The 13,234-nt window shown below is 37.5% G+C and overlaps 1 protein-coding gene across 19 annotated transcripts in view; it reads right to left on the reverse strand.

The window, feature by feature from the left end:
- The window catches only part of ABLIM2 (actin binding LIM protein family member 2), a 137,545-nt gene that overhangs the window by 94,469 nt on the left and 29,842 nt on the right, over positions 1 to 13,234 (reverse strand). For all 19 annotated transcript variants that reach the window (XM_025150016.3, XM_025150008.3, XM_025150015.3 and 16 more), the window contains exon 2: positions 5,768 to 5,911. In XM_025150016.3, coding sequence (XP_025005784.1) covers positions 5,768 to 5,911 — 144 coding nt within the window. The remainder of the gene's footprint in view (positions 1 to 5,767; positions 5,912 to 13,234) is intronic.

The raw sequence follows: 13,234 nt of genomic DNA on the forward strand, positions 1-13,234 counted from the left end.
ATCCTTGGTGTAAACACTAGTGTAAGCAAGTAAGCAAGTTGCACTATACGCTAAAGAAATGTAAAACCTCAGAAACTGTCTTTAAATGAATTGAATGGGAAGGCAGAAATAACAAGATTCTGGATTCCTGCGATGAAAGGTTATGTAATCTCAACTAAAATGTTTTAAAGATATTCCTTTTCCAGTCCTTGCAACCATGATATTTTTAACCTCATCTCTCTCACCACGCTTTACTAATATTAGGTAAATTCATGAAAGATACTTAATATAAATCATCCCGTTCTAGATTAAATATATGTCTTGAAACAAAACTTGTGCTGAAGCACTGTTGAGAATTGTATTATCAAGGCATGCAGGGCACTAGTGAATGTTCTTCATGAATACAAAGAAAGGTTGCAACTAAGGATTAGTTGATTAAAACAACAGAGAAATTATCAATTACTCTACGATAGTGAGAGTTCAACAACTGATTTTTTTCTTCATATTTAATAAACACAATTTATAACTGAGTTGTTTTTAGGAATGTAATGATTAGCAATTTTTGAAGTTCAAATTTATAAATCTCAGAACCTCCATAGAGAACAATGAGGTGCTGCATTAGATCACTTTTACAATAGCAGAAGAATAAAATGTATTAAAAAAAAAGATTTTTTTTCAGTAATATAAAATGTAAAGATAGCATGACATTGGTAAGTCAACCCCATACCTACCACACTGTTGGAAATGTAGGTTTTCCTATTATACCAAGTTAGTATGATCTAGGATTACAAGATCCTAAAGAACTTGGGAAGGATGAGCACACTGCTGAGTACCTGATGAACAAGAGCTACCACATTTCATCCCAGTCCCCAAGATACCACACATGCCACGATCCGCCACTGCTTTGCCAAAAGTTGGCACTCAGAAATCTTACTAGTGAGTTTCCCGTAAATGACTCCCATTCTGAAATGTGAAACCCCTTCGCTATGTCCGAACACCAGTCCCTCAGATTACACAGCACTGTTTTCAGCACACTTATTTATATCCTAGCAGATGCATTTGATCTAACAGACAGATCACTCCTACTACCAAGTTACTTGATGTTTTTAACCTTTTCACTGAATATCCTGTTTTAGACCTGCAGATTAATACGGCTTTAGAACAAATGATATGAATTCAGAATGCACTGTATGTTTTAATGAAAAAAACATGTTTTTGAGGGCTTTAATGATGGTATAAAAATCTAGTCCAGGGCTCTTTCACAATTCCCAGGAAGCTGTTGTGTCATAAGATAAACATTGACTCATCTATCCAACTCCCGCTGAAGATGCGAAACATTCAGGTTAACTAAACAAATAAGCAAAAATACATGGGGAAAAAAAATGCCCTTGATCCTGACCAGCCATGCTTACCATCAAAGACTGTAAGTGCATCAAGACAGCAATCCAGGGAATTTTGATTAGGGGTCAAGCAATACGACCTACAAAGACATTCATAGTGAAGTTGACATAGCACAATGGTCACATCAAGCTTACTTCATTTCACAGAAGATGGAACCAGTTAGGGACAGATACGAGTGATGGCTCATTTTACAGATGAGTTTTGCAGGATTTCCCCATTTAATGAAGGTGTAAGCTGCAGGATTGTTGCATGCAAAAAAAATCGGCAGTCGCACTATGGATTTTCTGCTATTTGTTCTGCTAGAGTGACTACATAAAATACTGTAAAATACGTTTTCTGCTTTTATATAAAGCTATAACAATCATTATGCATACCCCTTATCTGGGCTTTGATTCAGATTTCTGAAATACTGTGTTTGACATAGGTTAAAGCTACTTTGGAAATGCTAGGATGCTATTATACCATCGAAAAAAAACAACTGAGAAACACTTCTAGAACATGTTAATTTCTACCTTTATGTAAGACCAAAGAAGCTATTCAATAGACTATTCACCTCTTGTATCTACAATTTTATGTTAGTGCCTCTAAGGACTTGCTAAATTATGCTGCTGTAAATGAGCACCAGGTGAGAAATTGCCTAATACAACATGCTGCCTGAGAAGCAGTCCTGACACCTTCAGACTGAACTAGACATCTCAACTAGGTTGAGCTTGATAGTCTGAACTGTCAATATTTTATCACCTCTTCTTATTTTCCTTGGTGCTTTCATTACAGCAGTAGGAAATAATATAGGAATTTGCAAATACAGGAACCAAAGCTTTTGACGTCTAACAAATAAAATATTTGCCTTGTATTTCAAAGCCACTTATTTCTATTGTAACTTTTGTGCTTTTATTAACCTGATTAAAGTGGAAAAAATTTTCAAGACTGAGCTAAAAAATTTGATGTGGGACTTGATGGCACATTCCCTACAGCATTTTACTAGCAGATTACTTGTGCACCTTAACAATAAATAATGTATATGAATGAATATGAGAATAAGCCTTATTTCTGACTGAGCAAAACTAGCAGGTCTTCACAGAATTGCAAGTAGAATTTTTCATCTGGGTGCATATCTCACATTCTGGAATAAATACAAGAATCAATCATCACTTCGTGACTTCTCTTAGATTTTTTTAGAAGCTTTATCAGGGGAGATTAGAAAGAAATTGATGGAAATGAGTGCTTTTCTTTACTAACCTTCCTTAGTTTTGGACAGTTACACACTTTGAATATGAAAGGTGCCTACGTACATGCTATTACCATTCTAATCATTTCTGGAATTCACAGTCATTTAGGGGTGTTGGAACTAGACGATCTTTGAGGTCCCTTGCAACCCAGGCCATTCTATGATTCTCATAGTAATAATCAGATGACAATATGACAATATAGAAAAATACCTTTCACACCCTAAAAAAAATAATTAAATATCTACATCCAGAACTCCAACACTATCCAGTAAATGATTTCACAGTTGACAGACATTCAAAACCATACAAGTGACTTCTTTCTATGCAATATCATTTGTGACACAAAGTCATTTAAAAAGACTTCCAGTACTTCTGGATGGCTCTCAAGACATGCTTAATTGTACTTCTTCATGGTCCCTTGGTTAGTTCATGGTCTTCAACATATGCACACATGAAAAAAAAAACAATTTTCTGCAGGCTTACATGTAACTTGAGCAAGGTTGTCTGACAAAGACTATGGAGTGGTTTAATATGAAGGCAGTCAACCTAAGGACAAAAGGCATGCAGATCTTCCAGACCACACCCAGGATTACTCGTCCTGGACAGTCCTACCGCTACACTGGACAGGCATGCCCTGTTGAGGTTGCAGATTAAACAGGAGGGGGCAAAATCCATTACTGAATACTTTCAAAATTACGCATCCCAGGGAGAAGTCAACTGTAACAAATACTTTCAGAGGGAATTCACCCTGCCATTTCACAAAGGCCCTGGGCAAGCTGACCTAGCTGTGGATGTTCCTGTTCATTGCAGGGTAGTTGGACTAGATGGCCTTCAGAGGTGCCTTCCAACTCTAAGAATTCTGACTCTATGATCAGTGGCATGACAGAAGAGGGGTTCAGATAAGGGGTTGTGGCACGAATCTCTTCTCCAAGTCTAAAAAGGTGTAAATGGTCAACTGATCAAGAGACTTGAGCACCATATATATATATATATATTTATATTGCTAAATCCTAGCACATTAAATATTTTATTCATTCACTGATTAAAGCATATGATTAAACACCCAAATCACATTTCTCTAACCTGATTTTTTCCCTCTACATTATATAGCAAAATGTATATTCTGTGCTCTGTTCTGCTTCTAATCTCATCTCACACAACAAGGTAAATCCATACCAGAAAGTAACTTGAGGTTACCGGAAGTAAAATAAGAACAGATACCAGAAGTATGTTAGCTAATTGATGGAAGCCCTTGAAAAATGATAGAACAAATTATGACTTTTTAATAATGAGAAGGAAGAAATAAAATATAAATCCATGTGTGCAAAATTCGAGCTTAGCAAAATAATACCAAGATGCTATCTAGCCACACATCTCTTATATTATCTCCCATGCTAGTTTGGAGCTTGGTGAGTGGCTGACAGAAGCTACCCAACTTACTGCTTATGAATATAGTAGGGTGATTTTTAATTCTCATTTTATTGGAGGTCTGCCTGAAGTGAATGAACTACGACTTATTTCTGTCAGGTAGGCAGGAGCAATACAGCTTCCATAGTACTTTTTTTTTTTTTTTTTTGGTATAGCTAAAAAAAAAGTATCTGCACTGTCCAGATTGGGGATTAGTGAAAGTTTCAGATTCAACTTGCTGCATTTGTGGGTGATCTGGCAGCCCGTGAAAGTGGATGAAAATGAAATGAAAACATGAATAACTAGTTTCGTGTAGTTCCTTCCATAGGACTTGTCAGTTTATTGTGTCAGCTCTGTATAAAAGTGGGCTTGGGTCTCATTAAGGTAATTAAAGGCAGCACATACTAATATGTTACTGATACTTCATGCAGAAAACAAGACTGCTGAATAGTAGATTATCTGTTCTCCTACTGTGCTGGGTCTGCAAAACCAATTTGATAATAAAGTTAGCCAAAAGGACAGGTGACTTAAAAGAGAAAAAAAATGTGTGGGTTGTGGTCTGCTTTAAATACCATTCTGGTTCTGAATAGGCAACCCTAATATTTTTGCTAAGACAGCACACTGTGCTTACACTTCTTTCTGTGTATTTTTGCAAAGAATGCAATTAAGAAACTGGATATTTAATACAACTTATCTTACTCAAAAACAACTGACTCATCTATTGAATGTGACATAATTTGTTCTATGGTATCTATAAGAATTTCCATGTAGCTGACAGAATGATTTTTTTTTCTGATTGGTTCCTCTAATATCCACCTCCAGTCCTTTGATCAGATTTTCAGCAGCATTAAAGAAACACTACTTGGTAGACATGTGCAACGTAGGTATTACTAAACTTTGATCTAACAGTAACTAGCTGATTTGCTAATGGTAACACTTAATCACATTTCTTGCACATTTCTTCTATGTTTGTCCCTGTAGGCTTTTTCTATCCTGAGGAGTTACAGTCACTTGGGAATAGCTGCATCAACACAGCTGGGACCAGAGTCATGTTTGTATTTCTAAGTGGTGCTCCAAGAATGGATAAATGCCATTTTAAGTACAGCTTAGTGATGAAGTAAGTAGGGTATCCAGTAAATGTCAGATAACATTCTACTCATTTGTATACTCAAAAAAGAGTTAGAGCTTCCAGGTAATCTTCCACGTACCTACATAATGCATGTCTATTTATTAATCCCCAGTCTCTTTGCAAGACACACACTTCCACCATCTGCAACATGTCAAGATTAGATCATTTCCAGGTGCCATTCTGGAATAGGCAAAGAGCTAAGCCCCCAGAATGGGAAAGCACAGTCAGCCACAGCAGGGTTCAGGTATCACAGTGTGACATAAGACCGTTTGAAAAAATGAGGCAATAGGTTACCCACTGGATACAATACAAAGCTGGAAGAGAGCTAATCTCCAAGTTTCTCCCAGCCCAGTACTATGCTTCGCTATCACTTCTACCAAACTGCTCTTATTCAGGTCCCAACTGCACAATCAACTCTATAGTTTTATATCCATTCAAAACATACCTCACTTTTAGGATTTAAGATGTTTACAGTATTACAGTAAGCAATTGTACAGTTTATAGTAGATTCTTTCAGGTGTAGATTGCATTGCAAAATATTTTTATGAAGTTTCCAGTACCGTGTGGTCATATTCCCAGTGTTAATGCACTATTTATAGGAGCAGCTGTAATCAACACTTACCTTTGCAAACAAAGCACTTAATATGGAAATATTTGTTCTGAACTCTCAAAACTTCTCCTTTGCATGGTTTTCCACAGGTATTGCAGAGAATTGCAGTACTTGATGGCTTCTCCAGTTGGCTGTGTACAGCCTGCGGTTGTGAAACTGCAGGAAAAACAAAAGGTAGAAGGTTTTAAAGGACATGAGATACATAACTGCAATAAAAACATCTTCTTTAACCCCTACAAATAATGACACTTAATACTCAGAACAAATCATGTCACGTGGATCAAACAGTTTCAACATATAGCGTTAGCCAGCACGGGAGAAAAGATCAGCTAAACAAGCCAAGACTCTTCTTTTTCTGTAACATTCAAGTCTCGTGCTTGCAAACATTTAAATCATAAATATGAATTACAGAAGAAAGAATCCAGATGTTCAAGTCTCAAGACATTCTGCCTCAATTTCAAGAAATGCTTTGTGGCATGTTCTTTTCAGGAAGTCAAAAATTATAGGTGAAAGCTATTATTTTTATGTAAAATACTGTTAATTAGATTTAGAACTATTACACTGTGAGTTATTGCAATTTAAAGCAACTGCCTTTTTAGCTGATGTTAAGATAGAAATACTTATGTAAATGTTTTGAATTTATACCTTGAAACATTAACATGTCTATAAATATACGTGTATATGATGATTAAATAATCTATTTTGTAAGAAAAATGATTTCAAGAAATTATGTTTATAGAGATTAATAAAACACAAAATGAATTAAAAACTTGCTGCCATCTTGTGATGTAAATTAGAAATTGCATTTATTGGACAGTTAATTTGACCATATAAGTTGACATCCCACTGTGTTATGCTGAACAAGTGAGATATGACCATATTCTTGCAATTCTGCTGCTGTACATGCATGATTTTTTTTTACTGCAATGTACTAAGCAAGTGTCTAGAGAGCCAACATCTAGTCTGTTAACTGTAATGAAGCTGTACTACAACTCAGCCCTTTTTTTGCAGATGAACAAAAACTAGTAACAGAATAACTTAAGACAAACATTAAGTAAATTATATGGTCAATCACATTCCTTAATGAAGCAAGTTTATTCTAAGGTTGGATTGCTTATTTCAAAGTGATTTGTGTATATATATATGGGTGTTTTTTTTTATTGTTTGTTTTTTATGCCATTACTTGAAAAAAAACTTAACAACATTGAGCAATTTTTCATAGGCCATTACACAAAGTGCAAATAGGAATCAGGTGCATTTCCCTTTCAGCATTTAATCAAAGAACAATGATACTGCTCTACAACCCTTTTCTACTATTAACATTGAAAAATCCACGTAGAGTTAGATTTCTCTAGAAGAGTGCTGCTGCATGATTATAAGACTTATAAAAGGCTGAGTGAAACTCAGATTATCCCGTATCTATAGATTCTATTACTACAGCAACATCAAAGTATTTCAGGAGAAAAGAAAAAAAGGCGGCTTCTGGAAAAAAAAAGAAAAAAGAAGGAAAAACGACAATTTATTTTAACAAAAAGACAATTTAAAAAAACCACAATGATGTCTGAATCTGCACCATATGTAGGGTTGACAAGCAGAGGCTCTGATGGTACTGCCACCATGAGCATATATTATAAGAAATGATATCTGTAATGGAGCCCCCCATTCAGTTCTGTTTGGGAATGTCTGTTCTTGCTGCTCTTTCTCTATTCAGACCCCTCAACTCCACCACCCAGACGTAGAATCACAGAATGGCCTGGGTTGAAAAGGACCACAATGATCATCGAGTTTCAACCCCCCTGCTATGTGCAGGGTCGCCAACCACCAGACCAGGCTGCCCAGAGCCACATCCAGCCTGGCCTTGAATGCCTCCAGGGATGGGGCATCCACAACCTCCTTGGGCAACCTGTTCCAGTGCATCACCACCCTATGTGTGAAAAACTTCCTCCTAATATCCTAAACCTCCCCTGTCTCACTTTAAGACCATTCCCCTTGTCCTATCACTATCCACCCTCGTAAACAGCCATTCCCCCTCCATATCCATGAACGTAAAGGAGTCACTATTTCAGTAGGATGCTCAGCCTCCCCATGCAGTCTTCAGTGGCATTTTCTGGCAGTTTTGCCCAAATTGGGAAAACTCTACTCCCATAAGCAGAAGAGGTATGTGTTCATTTTTTTATACCAAGGACATGTATAGAATTGAGTTGCTTATAGCATTATCCACCATCCTTTAGCATTCTTCTCTGTCTGATGAAATTGCTCATTCTCTGACTGTCAAGAAGTCCTGCGCAAGGCAACATGAATTTTGGAACTACTCCTGAAGCCCTGGTTGTAATTAAATACACATCCAAGAAAAACAACACAGCACAGACAGCAATTAGGAGCTTACAGAAAGGCAGATGCCCAATCTTAAATACAGTGCAAAGTTCAAGCTAATAATTATTACTCAGGAGAATAATGATGAAACTTTGATCTTCACAGTGTTCAACTTATAACATAAAAATTTTCTCATTACTGCATCCTGTCTCAAACTATCCACCCTGAAATAATGGAAGAACCATTTCTGTAAGAAAATGAAACAAAGCATTCTCTTGAGCTACTTAGTACAGTAGCATCTTACAGCTGTAGAGAAAAAGGGTTCTCCCTCCAAAACTATAAAGAAGCATCAAATTTATAGCATTTAATTCAAAGACTAAACTTGAAAAGAGGTGACTGCACCCAGATCATGTTGGCCTAGAAGAGGGTTACAGAGGTGGTGGAAAAACTGACAGGGAGCCCTGCCACAGCCTGCAAGGGCAAATTGATTGCTCCTTAATGGAGTCAACATACTGTCATCTTTTCAGAGAAAACTTCATTTTTCTTCTTCAAAGTGCTTAAACATTCTGCCTACGCACATGCAGAACTACTCACTTTCACCCTTCCCTCTCATTTTTTCACGTCAAATATGTTTCATCATTACCTCACTATCCTCATAGTGAAGATTTTCCTCCAAATATCTAATATAATCTTTTAGTTTAAAGCTATTACCCCTTGTCCTATCACTACACTGATAGAGAGTCCCTCCCCAGTTTTCAGGTAGGCCTCATTTTGATACCAGAGGGATACCATCAGGTTTCCCCACAGCCTTCTCTCCTCCAGGCTGAACAAGCCCAGCTCCCTCAACCTGTCTTTGTGGAAGAGCCTGAGTCCACAGAGTGCCACATTATGATTACAGACCTCTGCAAAGGTGCCCCTGAGCACCCCACATTGACCCCCTGGCACTAGGTTATATTCCTAGTATGTGTAATGTTGGCTGCATCCCTCTGGCACTGAGTAAGCATAATGCCACCTGCCCACTCTCTTGCTGCATACCTCACAGTTCAATGCTGCACATCTGTGCTTCTTAAAAACACCATAAGAATTTTGCATTATGAATATTTTCTTATCAAGGTACAGAATTAAAAAAAAAACCTCAGATATAAAATAAATTATAAGAAAAAACATTTTAGATGAATAATTATTTTACTTTCCTCTCAGTTCAGACCTAGACTAACCAGTGTTTCATACAAACAACTGGGAATACAGCACCATCGGACTCATTGTAAAACTGTACTTTTGAAGACTGTTTAAATAAATATTCTTCTGAGAAAATGACACAAAAATGATAGATTTGTTTATACTTGAAGACTATTTTAAAATGTATTGTGCTTTATGTCCAAATAGCAATGATTGATGCAACTTTGAGAAACTGTATTAAACACCTTGACATTTTAACTTCGAGTGTAGTTTGAGTAATTTACCATATATTCACATGGTAATTTTTACCATTCTGCTTCCATGCCTTTACATATCAAAATCAGTCTTCAAAGGAGATGTTACAATCAACATATTTAATGAGTAAAATAGTGAGTTAATGATGAAATGAAATGATCTGAGACAACTCATCTGATCCCAACTGACTTAAGAGCTCATTAAAAATTAAAACATTACCTTGGTTTGCAGAGTTGAATGAAAACAAATTTCTTTCTAAAATTTAAATGACTGTCTGGAAATACAAATGAATGCCTGATTCTCCAATTTCTGCCTCCTCCCACTTTCACAGCACTTAGCCCCAGGAGAGATATATTTGGTTTTTTTTTTATGCATATAATAAGATACATTCCTCAGATCTGCTTCTATTCTGTTTGCTCTAGACAAATGCACTTGCTATATTCACTATGAGGAAGAGAGGATAATGGTATCACACCTTATTAAAGCTGCATTACACACCTTACTACAACTGTAAAATCATGTTTTCAGCATGTTTATGTCATTGCCAAGCTTTACTCATTTATATTGGCATACTTCATGTTTCATGTTCTCAAGCTCAGTTCTTTATGGAAAATTTCAGGCAAATTGCTTAAGGTTTTTCTAAGTAGAACAGGATAAAACAGATTGTTTGTCAGTGCTAAAAAGGAAGAACAGCATCTTGATTTCAGAAGTACTTTGGAGTAAAGGCTGAAGCCTGTCAAGGAGATGGACATTGTGACAGGTACACAGCTCTATGAAAATCTCAAATATAAGGTCAGAAGAAACCTTCAGAACAAACACATCTCACTCAGCATTGCTGGACTAGAATTCAGCAGCAGAGAGGACTGCAGATGAGGTACCAGAGCTGAGGGAGAGATATGGCTGAGACAGGAGTGTTTTGGAGGTAGCACCAAGGAAGTTGATGGCAGCAGCAGCAAAGATTGATGAATCTCCCCTGGTCATGCTCTGCCCTGGAGTCTGGAACAGACAAATCTAATCCTTTGCAAAAAAAAATCCTGTTTAGGACTGGTCCATGCAGATGACAGCAAGCCACTTTGCTACCAGCCTGTCTTTTAGCCAAATGACAGAAATCTTCATGGAAGATTGCAAACCCTATAGAGAAACATATGGCTTGAAATTGCACAAACTCACATAGTCCTAATGCTTTTTTTAGTTTCACACCTTTCATTTTGACATAACACAAGGATCTACAGAAGCCATTACTGTGCCTAGAAACCAAGTCCTGAAAAGTCAAAAAGGGTTATGGTTAGGAACCAGTTAGACCTCAAATATGAATCTTCATTTTAAAGACTTTAACCTGCTTTAATCAGTACGTGGACACAAATAAGGCTACATCTCTCACTTATTCCATATTACCTAACCTGCTCCAAAACAAACAAACAAACCAGTGTATGAGACTTCCTGCTCTTGGTCACTACAGAAGCCTGAAATAACAAAGGACCAAATTACACAATTTAATAACTGGTGTGACAGGTGCTTGCTGTTCTGATACAGGCATTTTAAAGAGTATTGTGAAATAAACAAAAGGTGTAATTTGAATGGATAGACAAGGGGAAGGGGCTGTCTTGGTGTTCGTTTATTTTAGCTCCTGTTCTTGAGGTTGGGTACAAAAGGGGTAATCCTTTCACCTTGGGCCCATGTAGATGCACTATGATGCACCTACAATAACAACTCTCCATCAGAAGAAAAGCTACCAGAGTTCTCCCCCAAAACCTATCAGCATAACTGGTTACCTAAGCACATTCAGCAAGAACATTTATTTTTCACAACCCAATGCATTCACTTCATGAGAAAGAAACTTTTTGCTTGAGCAAAAGAAAATAAATTTAGAATGTTAATAATGCCTTATATTACCAATATCAGCTATTTAGTTGGTAAAAAAAAAAAAAAAAAAACCTTCAGCATTTTCAGCAAGGCTACATTCCAACTCCAAACCAAAAACACACATTATCATTAATAATAATAAATAACAATGAGTATTATTCCACGCAACTGGATTAAAAGAAAATTAACTCAGCAGACTTGACAATGAAACTTGTCATGTCTATAGCTAGAGATTACTCCCGAAAAATCAAACAAATAGGAGAAAAAATATGATTTACTCACTAAATATTTGGGAAACAGGACAGAAGCACTGATTCTTGAAATCCTGTTTCTTAGAATTTGGGGAGGGCGCGGTTCAGGACAGCCTAAAGAGGAATTAAATTTGCAATCTTCTCTGAGCAGGATTAGAGGAGAATCAGATGAGAATTAGAGATTGGAGCTCAAGTTGTTATTTCGGCAAACATTTCTGGTGTTGCCTCAATCAAAACACGTAGGGCTGGATGCAGAACCACCGGATGAAAGGCGAGGAAATAAACACTGAAATGCCCGTAAATATCCTGTTAGGCACTGTTTGTGGTTTTAGGTGCCTGAAGCTGCCCTGCTGCCTCCCTGCCTCGTGTTTGGGTGTGAAACATAGTGACTAGGAGCACCTTTAGAGCTGGCATAGGCTCAGGGATAGTAAAGGAGAGTAATAAGGTAATACACACAGTGTTTGGAGAACTATGTGTGCGTGAGCTAAAAATTTCTCTAAGACAAAGAGTTTTGTTTTGTTGGTGTTTTTTTTTTCCCTAAGAAGTTGTGATTCATAACAGAGCGCTGTGGGGGCGTGAGATCTTTATGGTTCTGCAACAGCACATTAAGTATCTGGAAGCAGCCTGCTTTAACACGTTTTTCAATTAGCGGTTTGTGTTACAACCCTTTTTCAAGATAACACGTTCGCATGCTTAGCGATGCCTTCTTGTTATCACACCTTCTGCTTTTGTACATCACAACAATGCAGACAGTTCACAAGGGGAAAAGAGAAAGGCAAGGAAGCTTTCCCTTGCACTTCCCCATCGTGTAGCCCTTTGAGGGCTTCAGTAAGCTGTGCATGGCCAAGCTGTGCCCAAACAGAGCTCCAGAATGAGCTGCCCTCCCAACAGGGCTTTGCTACACCAGCTGGGTACAGGTGCTCACTGCATCTCCCAGACCTACAGCAGCAGGCTATTACTGCTCCCCTCTTTAGTTTATATTCCATAGGTCAGGCAATTCAGCAAATCCAACCCATCTTTATGCAGGAGGTCCCTATTTAGTTAATTCTCTAACATAGTCTAAAAAGCTAAAGTAGGACTATTTGAGATTCGTGTTCCTTTTTGAACCACAAACCTGCTGGTATTGTTTATAAACAACAGCTTGCACAGTGCCTTTGGCACAACAGGGAGGACAACATGCCTTTTCCAGCACCTCCTAAGGATCCAAAATCAAATAAAAAAATCCATAGCTGATACAGGACAGCAGGCAGTTCGCATGAAGACTGAAGTGACCCATGATTTTTCTGCTAATTTATGGCACCAGAGATGACCGAGAAGTGTTATCCAGCAGAATGCAAAGCAATGCAAACATGTAAGATATGCAATGTAGCACAAGCACTCAGCACACAAGAACTCCAAATCTCACCATATGCTTAATGCAAAATTCACATCACACAAACAAGCTTAGCACAAGCTAACCTCCCGCCCTCATCATTGTAATAAAATATTTACCAAATCCAAGTGCAGCTAGAGAGAAATCTCTGCTGAATTTTAGGAACTGCTACTGCAGCAATAAAAAGGCTATTTTTGTATGACTTCTAGTAAGACTGCAGTGAGAAATCTGCATAAAGGAATAGAG

Source organism: Gallus gallus, chromosome 4 (genome assembly GCF_016699485.2).
Source record: "Gallus gallus isolate bGalGal1 chromosome 4, bGalGal1.mat.broiler.GRCg7b, whole genome shotgun sequence".
NCBI classification, from domain to species: Eukaryota; Metazoa; Chordata; class Aves; order Galliformes; family Phasianidae; genus Gallus; species Gallus gallus.